At 41.4% G+C, this 9,933-nt stretch overlaps 1 protein-coding gene across 1 annotated transcript in view; it reads left to right on the forward strand.

The window, feature by feature from the left end:
* Window positions 1-9,933, forward strand: part of SCAI (suppressor of cancer cell invasion) — a 200,440-nt gene that overhangs the window by 93,998 nt on the left and 96,509 nt on the right. The window contains 1 exon segment of the mRNA XM_017874756.1: window positions 4,021-4,152. Coding sequence (XP_017730245.1) covers window positions 4,021-4,152 — 132 coding nt within the window.

Below are 9,933 nucleotides of genomic sequence, written 5' to 3' on the forward strand. Positions count from 1 at the left end.
GGAGTCTCGCTCTGTCGCCCGGGCTGGAGTGCAGTGGCCGGATCTCAGCTCACTGCAAGCTCCGCCTCCCAGGTTTACGCCATTCTCTCGCCTCAGCCTCCCAAGTAGCTGGGACTACAGGCGCCCGCCATCTCGCCTGGCTAATTTTTTTGTATTTTTTTTAGTAGAGACGGGGTGTCACCGTGTTAGCCAGGATGGTCTCGATCTCCTGACCTCGTGATCCGCCCGTCTTGGCCTCCCAAAGTGCTGGGATTACAGGCTTGAGCCACCGCACCCGGCCTGTTCAATGGGTTTTAATCCATTGCTGTTATTATTGGTATTGATGCTGAAATTACCCCATTTGGCCAGTGGGATCTCCTTCAATCTTGATCCTATGTCTTTTTGACATGTCTTTGGCATTCCTTGAGCACTTTCTTGCTTACTGCCACAAGATATTCCAGATTCATCCTATACTTTTTCCACCCCTGTGCTGTAATTAGTGAATTACAATTCTCCAGAGATGTCTGGTTCCTTTTATTGGAGAATGGTATTAGAGATCAAGAGCTAGGTGCTAGAAACATTGATACCATTGGGGAGGGAAGATGGTCTCTGCTCCAAGGCCCTCTCAGTAGATAGAATTGCAGAGCTAGGGAGTATGCATCTGTGTGTGCTTATGTAGACACACACACCATGCATTTATGTCCATGTCTTCGGAAATCCATTAGTTCACTCATACTTACAGTTTATTGTTTTTGAAACGGAGTCACGCTCTGTCGCCCAGGCTGGAGTACAGTGGCATGAACTCAGCTCATCTCAACCTCCACCTCCTGGGTTCAGGTGATTCTCCTGCCTCAGCCGCCCAAGTAGCTGGGGACTACAGGCGCACCCCACCATGCTGGTCTAATTTTTGTATTTTTTGGTGGAGATGGGTTTCACTGTGTTGCCCAGGCTGGTCTCAAACTCCTGACCTCAAATGATCCGCCCACCTTGGCCTTCCAGAGTGCTGAGATTACAGATGTGAGCCACCGCACCTGGCCCAGTTTCAATCCACAGAGTTCATTCTAACTTTTTCCATTTCCATATTTGCCATCTCCCTTCTCTGCCAAGTGAAAACTCTGGGTCCCATTGTCTTTAATAAATCTTTTAAAAAAAAAAAAAAGAATTTTTTTTTTTTTAAAAGAGATGGGGCTCACTCTGTCACTCAGGCTGAACTGCAGTAGAGGAATCATAGCTCACTGCACCTTTGAACTCCTGGCCTCAGTCGATTCTCCTGCCTCAGCCTCGTGAGTAGCTGGGACTATAGGCACCTGCCACCACATCTGGCTGATTTTAAAAATTTTTGTAGAGACAGGATCTCACTATGTTGCCCAGGCAGATCTCAAACTCCTAGCCTCAAGTGATCCTCCTGCTTCTGCCTCCCAAAGTGCTAGGATTACAGGCATGAGCCACTGCACCTGGCCCTTAATAGATCTTATTGATCCATCCCTCTCTATATAGCAAATCTCCCGTTGCTGCTTTGAACCCTTCTACATGGAGGTGCTGTCACTGTGCTCAGGCTCCTACTTTCCCTGCCAGTCCTCTGCCCTCATGGGTGCCCTCCTCACCACCCTCGGCCTTCAACATCCTGTGTAAGCTGGCCCTGCCTGCGAATGGCCTCCTCACATAGTTTCTATTCTGACAGCCATGCAGGTACCCTGGGATGTGGATACCTATGTGGTGGATATAAGAGTGAATTTTTCAGGAAGGGAAGAGAACTCTGATTTCCTAAGTTTTACTCTAATGGTTCTAGCTGTGGGATTATTTTGACATTCTTTGAGTCCTTTCAATTTAGGTGTTATATTTTCTCTAATTCTGGGACATTTTTTTTTTTAATCACAAATATAATCACAAAAATTATATTTTTCCCAGTTCGATTTTTTTTGTTAAACATCTTCACTGTCCTGGTGACTTCTGGTTCTTATTTTCTTGATGCACACAATGTCCTCAGCCTTCTTTGGAAATTTAGTCATTATTTCTGCAAATATTTCTTTACTCTCATTTGTGTTTTTCTCTCCTCCTGTGTAAGCTGTTGTGTGGCAGTTGATTTCCCTCATTTCTCTATTTGATCTCTTGCTTTTTCTTTTATGTATTTTATCTCTTTCTACTGTCTTTTGGCAGAGTACCCCAAATCTGATATTTTAGCTTATTAATTTGTTCAACTGTATCCTTTCTGTTCTTCAGTCGATCTATTAAATTTCATTATTTCACCAATTGTATCACATTATTTCAGTGACTATATTTTGTCTGCCTATTTTTATACCCTACACTAGGACCAAATTTTCCTGTGTTGTTCCAGGGATTTCTGTCTGTGTGTAAACACCAATCAGTTTTTTTGTTTGTTTTGTTTTGTTTTGTTTTGTTTTGAGACAGAGTCTCGCTCTGTCACCCAGGCTGGGGTGCAGTGGGGTGATCTCTGCTCACTGCAAACTCTGCCTCCTGAGTTCACGCCATCCTCCTGGCTCAGCCTCCCGAGTAGCTGGGACTACAGGCGCCCGCCACCACACCTGACTAATTTTTGTATTTTTAGTGGAGACGGGGTTTCACCATGTAGCCAGGATGGTCTCGATCTCCTGACCTCGTGATCCGCCTGCCTTGACCTCCCAGAGTGCTGGGATTATAGGCATGAGCCACTGCGCCCGGCCACAGATCAGTTTTTAAAGTTTAGTTTAGGTTTGTATTGTACATACTGTCTGACAACTTACTGTTGTTTTTTCTTTTTACATGGCAGGTTTATGAAATTGATTACAAGTGGAGATAGTTTCAATTCAATATAGTTTTAATACACCTCTGTGTGTGTACGTGTGTGTGTGATTTTATATCCCTTTTATACTGAAGTGTGCTCATACCATTGCCTCACCTTCTTAAACACAGTTGTGAGTTAGTGATTGGGTAGAGTGCGGTGGTCAGTATTCCTAACCATTTTTGTCTTTGAGGCCTTTAGGTTGTTTTCAATTTTTAAATGTTATGATACTGAAACAAATACATGGATAAGGTGTTTTCCATTTGTGGGATCATTTTCTGGAAGGATTTATAGAATGGATCAAATGAACAAATAAATAAATAAATATTTTTAGATTGTTAACCATGTAGAGGAATGCCTAGAACATAACAGGCATTCAAATAATATTTATTAGATGAAAGGATATTATAACAATTGCTTTCTAATATGATTCCAATTTTCATCCATACCAGTGATAGGAGATGATCTATTTTCTTTCCTTTTTTTTTTTGTTTTTTTTTTGAGACGGCGTCTCACTGTGTCGCCCAGGCTGGAGTGCAATGGCACGTCTCGGCTCACTGCAGCCTCCGCCTCCCGGGATCAAGCAATTCTGCTGCCTCAGCCTCCTGAGTAGCTGGGACTACAGGCGCCCGCCGCCACACCCGGCTAATTTTTGTATTTTTAGTAGAGACAGGCTTGCTCCATGTTGGCCAGGCTGGTCTCGAACTCCTGACCTCAGGTGATCTGCTCACCTCCTCCTCCCAAAGTTTGGGATTACAGGCATAAGCCACCACGCCCGACTGAGATGATCTGTTTTCTTTCTTTTTTTTTTTTTTGGGGGGGGGGGCGCTCTGTCACCCGGACTGGAGTGCAGTGGCCGGATCTCAGCTCACTGCAAGCTCCGCCTCCTGGATTTACGCCATTCTTCTGCCTCAGCCTCCCAAGTAGCTGGGACTACAGGCGCCCGCCACCTCGCCCTGCCAGTTTTTGTATTTTAGTAGAGACGGGGTTTCACCGTGTTAGCCAGGATGGTCTCGATCTCCTGACCTCGTGATCCGCCTGTCTCGGCCTCCCAAAGTGCTGGGATTACAGGCTTGAGCCACCGCGCCTGGCCGAACTGTTTTCTTACAGTATCTTACACTTAAATTATATTTTTATGATTTGATTGTAATCAGAAGAATTCTGTATCTGTCTTGGATAAAAAATACTATCAGATGATATAACTAAGGTTTTTTCTATTTTAATTTTACCTACTGGATGAATGAACATATGTTTTCTTACAGGACTGAATTTGCTCTTAAAGAAATCATGTCCTCTGGAGGTGCTGAAGATGATATCCCACAGGGAGAGAGGAAAACAGTTACAGATTTTTGTTATCTTCTGGACAAATCTAAGCAACTGTTCAATGGGTTAAGGTGAGTGGACTCTTGGTGCTTTGAACTTTTCTTTAGTTCTGCATTTTTTTTTTCTGGCTGATGTGTGGTAAGTTTCTGAAAATTATGGGTAGAATGTCATATACATTTCTATATTAGAGTAATCATGATTTTTTTCTTTGACATCATTTTTTAAATTCTTAGATTAAAAAAACAGTAGGAAAAGAGGATAACTTACACTGTTTTAGTCAAGTTATAAAGAGCTATTTTGTGAGATGGTTTTGTATGCATTAGTCACACCAGATCTGATTTTCATCTGGTTTTGCACATTAGGGTGTTGAGGTCTGAGGAGCCTAGAAATGCATATGCAATTGAATGTGGAGCCTCCTATTGCATTTTTGTAATTTGTTTACTTGCTTGTTTCTTTTATTCTTTCTTTCTGTGCTTTCTGGGATGAAATGTCTGTGCCTAAAGTAATGATGGTTACCTTTGTCTACCAGATCGGGGTGGTGATGGTGGGGGGTTGGTAGAAAAAGTAATGATGGGGTGTTATAAACCATGCTATTTATGATTTAACCTATATTTCAGTTCTTGAGAGTTTTAGGATATTCAGACCTAAAGCTTCATTAGCTTAGTACCAGTTAGAAGAAAATTCATACAATAGGTAAAATTCTAGGGATAAACAGGTTTTGTAAAGATACCAAGTTATTTTAATTTATGGTTTATGGATAATAATGCAATCTTTTAATCTTACATTTTATAATTGTATTATGTATCACCAGGTTTGGACATATACTGGCAGGGTTTATTTTTAAACCAGATAATTTATCTTTTTTTAAAAAATGTGAATTTTTCAAATACCCTTCTGTCTAAAGCTGCCCTTTAAATCATTCTCTTTTTCCTATATTCATTTGATTTGCTTCTTGACAGTTACCACTCTTAAAATTATTTACTTGCTTATTGTGTCTCTCCTGCATTAAAATGAAATGTCCCTAAGAGCAGGCCCCTGTTTGTTACTATTTCGCTAGTTTTTAAGCCCATGTCTTGCACATTGTAAATGCTTTGTGAATATTCGTTAAATGGAGGATTCCGAAGACAATATTCTTTTTTTTTTTATTTTTGTTAATAAAGACAATATTAACTCCTGCACTCTGCTGCTTCCTATTTTGTGCTGCAGAGGAGATGTTTGAGATCACGTTTTTCTTTGGCTTTATAAATTAATTTGTGTCTTTTTAAAGAATATTTTCTTTCACTATTTTAATTCAGAAGTTTTCCTTGGTATGCCTGGGGTTTAAATCTTTTGTTTTCCTGTAATACATTGTTTTAAACCTCTTCAATTTCCTTACTTAGACTTTTTTTTTCTTTGCCTTCTAGGTATATTTTTTTTCTTCAACATTATTTGTCACCCAGTATATACCACATACTGTATTGGGTACAAAAATTCAGAGATAAAGCTAATAGTCCCTGCCCTCAATTACTCTGTGACGCAATTATAAAAAAACAAAACCCACGGCAAACGTCTGCTCACAGCTAGCCTCAGCTTTTGCACATCTAGTGAGCCTGTTTCCCACATATCTGTGTGCCTGTTGAAATTAAGTAAGTAAAAAGTTAAAAGAGGCCAGGCGCGGCGGCTCATGCCCATAATCCCAGCACTTAGGGAGGCTGAGGTGGGAGGATCACTTGAGCCCAGGAGTTTGAGATCAGCCTGGGCAACATGGTGAAACCTCATCTCTACAAAAACATGAAAAAATTAGCTGGATGTGGTGGCGAGTGCCTAAAGTCACAGCTGCTCAGGAGTCTGAGGCGAGAGGATTGCTCGAGCCCAGGAGATGGAGGCTTCAGTGAGCTGCTACCACACCGCTGCACTCCAGCCTGGGTGACAGCAAGACCTTTAACCAAAAAATAAAAATAAAATCTTAAAGGGATTGTAGATTTAAAGGTAGGAAGACATTTAAAAGCTTGCATTTAAATCCCTTGGGTAACTTCTGGCACATGGGCTCTCAAACTTAAAACACTGACATAGTTATAATAGCTCAGACTCCTTTTTTTGAGACAGTTTTATGGAGCTGTATTGACACACAATAAAATTTGCCCATTCAGTGTTTATAGTTGAAAAGTTTGGTATGTTTGCAGAGTTTTGCAGCTATTACAATTTAATTTTAGATCATTTTAATCACCCCCAAAAGAAATCCGGTTCCTATTAGCAGTGATTCTGCATTCTTCCAGACCCTAACCCCTGAAAATCACTAATCTACTTTTTGTCTCTATGGATTTACCTATTTTTGATATTGTATATATTAAATAATTGGGATCATACAATATGTGGTCTTCTATCATGCACTTCTTTCGTTAACATAATGTTTTTGAGGTTCATCTGTGTTGTAGCACATATCACTACTTTTATTACTGATTAATATTCCATTGTAAGGATTTATCACAATTTGTCCAGTCATCAGTTGGTGACATTTGAGTTTTTTGGCTATCAAGAATAATAGTCCTGTGAACATTTGTATACAAGTTTTTATGTGAGCATAGGTTTTCTTTTTTTTTTTGAGACGGCGTGTTGCTCTTGTCATCCAGGCTGGAGTGCAATGACACGATTTCGACTCACTGCAACCTCCGCCTCCTGGGTTCAAGCGGTTCTCCTGCCTCTGCGTCCCGAGTAGCTGAAATTACAGGTGTCTGCCATGCCCAACTAATTTTTGTATTTTTGGTATAGACAGATTGGCCAGGCTGGTCTCAAACTCCTGACTTCGGGTGATCCACCTGTCCCGGCCTCCCAAAGTGCTGCGATTACAATTCTCTTGGCCATATACCAAGGGGTAGAATTCCTGGGTCTTATGGTAATTCTGTGTTTAACTTTTTGAGGACCTACCAAACTGTTTTCCAAAGTGGCCTCATCACAAGTAATGTATTCCAGTTTCTCCTCCTTCTCACCCACACTTACTATTTTCTATCTTTTTGATTATAGACGTCCTAGTGGATGTAAATGGTATCTCTTGGTGGTTTTGATTTGAATTTCCCTAATGTTGGGCATCTTTTTATGCACTTGTTAGCTATTTCTGTTTTTTCTTTGGGAAAACATCTGTTCTAATTCTTTGACCAGTTAAAATTGGATTGTTTTAAAACTATTAATTTATAATTGTTTATATATTCTGGATACAAGTCCCTTGTAAGATGTGTGATTTGCAAATATATATTCTCTTACTCTGTGGAATGTCTTTTACTTTCTTTTCTTTTTTTTTTTTTGAGACGAAGTCTCACTCTTGTCTCCCAGGCTGGAGTGTGATGGTGTGATTTCGCTCACTGCAACCTCCGCTTCCCGGGTTCAAGCGATTCTCCTGTCTTGGCACCCACGGCCCCCACTCCCCAAGTAGCTGGGATAACAGGCGCGTGACAGCACGTCCAGCTAATTTTTGTACTTTTAGTAGAGACAGGGTTTCACCATGTTGGCCAGGCTGGTCTAGAACTCCTGACCTCAGGTGATCCACCCGCGTCAACCTCCCAAAGTGCTGGGATTACAGCCATGAGCCACTGTGCCCGGCATGTCTTTTACTTTCTTAATGATATCCTTTGAAGCACAAATGTTTTTAATTTTAATAAAGTTAAACTTGTCATTCTTTTCTTTCATTCCTTGTACTTTTGGTGTTCTGTCTAAGAAATCATTGCCTAACCTGAAAAATTATCCTGTGTTTTCTTCTAAGAGTTTTGTAGCTTTAGCTCTTACATTTAGGTCTGCGATCCATTTTGAGTTCTTTTTATTTTAATTAATTTTTTTGAGATGAAGCCTTGCTCTGTCGCCCAGGCTGGAGTGCAGTGGCATGATCTCGGCTCCCTGCAGCCTCTGCCTCCCGAGTTCAAGCAATTCTCCTGCCTCAGCCTCCCTAGTAGTTGGGATTACAGGTGCGTACCACCATACTGTATTATTTTTAGTAGAAATGGGATTTCATCATGTTGGCCAGGCTGGTCTTGAACTCCTAACCTCAAGTGATCTGCCTGCCTCGGCCTCCCAAAGTTCTGAGATTACAGGCATGAGCCACCATGCCCAGCCCATTTTGAGTTAATTTTTGTGTATGGAATGGGATGTTAGTTTTATGTTATTTTTTTAATCAGAAAAACTTTTCCAATTGTTTTGATTATTGCATATTTTCATTTTTTCTTTTAAACATTGATACATAATTTTACATATGTATGGGGCACATGAGATATTTTGATACATACATACCATTGTAATGATCACATTATGGATTTGGGATATCCATCACTTCAAACATTCATCATTTCTTTGTGTTGGGAACATTTCAAATCTACTCTTTGAGCTGTTTTGAAATATAAATCTTATATCCCAGGTATGGAATAGTATCTTTCTAAGGTGCTGTTTTAAAATTTGACAATACTAATAATGATAAATTTTGGTCTGTCACCTGGAGGAGTGGATAAGCAAATATACCAGGGATATATTTTCAGTGTTTTATTGAATGATCCTCTTCAATTTAAATAAGCTATAATTGGCCGGGCGCGGTGGCTCACGCCTGTAATCCCAGCACTTTGGGAGGCTGAGGTGGGCAGATCGCCTGAGGTCAGGAGTTCGAGACCAGCCTGGCCAACATGGTGAAACCCCATCTCTACTAAAAATACAAAAATTAGCCAGGCATGGTGGCACGCGCCCGTAATCTCAGCTACTCGGGAGGCTATGACAGGAAAATCTCTTGAAGCCGGGAGGCAGAGGTTGCAGTGAGCCAAGATCATGCCACTGCACTCTACCCTGGGTGACAGAGCAAGACTCTATCTCTAAATAAATAAAGAAATAAATAAGCAAGCCAGCCAGCCAGCCATAATTATTTATTCAAAAATAGTTCTGTGGTGAGTAAAGTATATATCTTCTGAATACTTTTGGATTTTTGTTTGAGAGAGATGTGGTTGTCCGGTATAGCAGCCGTATTGTTTTCTTTTTTTGTTTATATAAATGAAAGTATCTCTGGAAGCAGTGGATGATACCTGTAATACCAGCACTTTGGGAGGCCAAGGCAGGAGGATCACTTGAAGCCAAGAGCTCCAGACCCGTCTGGCGACATAGGAAGACTTTGTCTACCAAAAATTTAAAAATTAGCTAGGTGTGGTGGTGTGCGCCTTTAGTCCCAGCAACTTGGAGGCTAAGGTGGGAGGATCACTTGAGCCCAGAGGTTTGCAGCTGCAGTGAGCTATGTTATGCCACTGTACTCCAGCCTGGGCAATGCAGTGAGACCCTGTCCCTTTTATAAAAAGAAAAGAGAAAAAAAAAGTGTTCTTTGTTCAATATTAGACCTTGATTAGAAAGGGCTCTCTTTACCGGTTTGGAGGCCTTCCTTAAAGTTCCCTGTGGTGGTGGGTTGGAGGTGTGTGTTGGCATTCTTGTCTACACTACTCTCCCTGTTTCCTGGCTAAAGAAGATCTTTGATTTATGTCAATCAAAAACCTCTTTTCTTTCGAGTGTTGATGTTGCTTTATGAGCATTTCTTTAGAAAGAGACAAGATGGCCGGCTGCGGTGGCTCAAGCCTGTAATCCCAGCACTTTGGGAGGCCGAGACGGTGGATCACGAGGTCAGGAGTTTGAGACCATCTGGCTAACACGGTGAAACCCCGTCTCTACTAAAAAATACAAAAAGCTAGCCGGGCGAAGTGGCGGGCGCCTGTAGTCCCAGCTACTCGGGAGGCTGAGGCAGGAGAATGGCGTGAACCCGGGAGTTGGAGCTTGCAGTGAGCTGAGAGATCCGGCCACTGCACTCCAGCCTGGGTGATAGAGTGAGACTCCGTCTCGGAAAACAAACCAAAAAACAAACAAAC

This window comes from Rhinopithecus bieti, unplaced genomic scaffold, assembly GCF_001698545.2.
Source record: "Rhinopithecus bieti isolate Rb0 unplaced genomic scaffold, ASM169854v2 scaffold_7967, whole genome shotgun sequence".
NCBI lineage: Eukaryota > Metazoa > Chordata > Mammalia > Primates > Cercopithecidae > Rhinopithecus > Rhinopithecus bieti.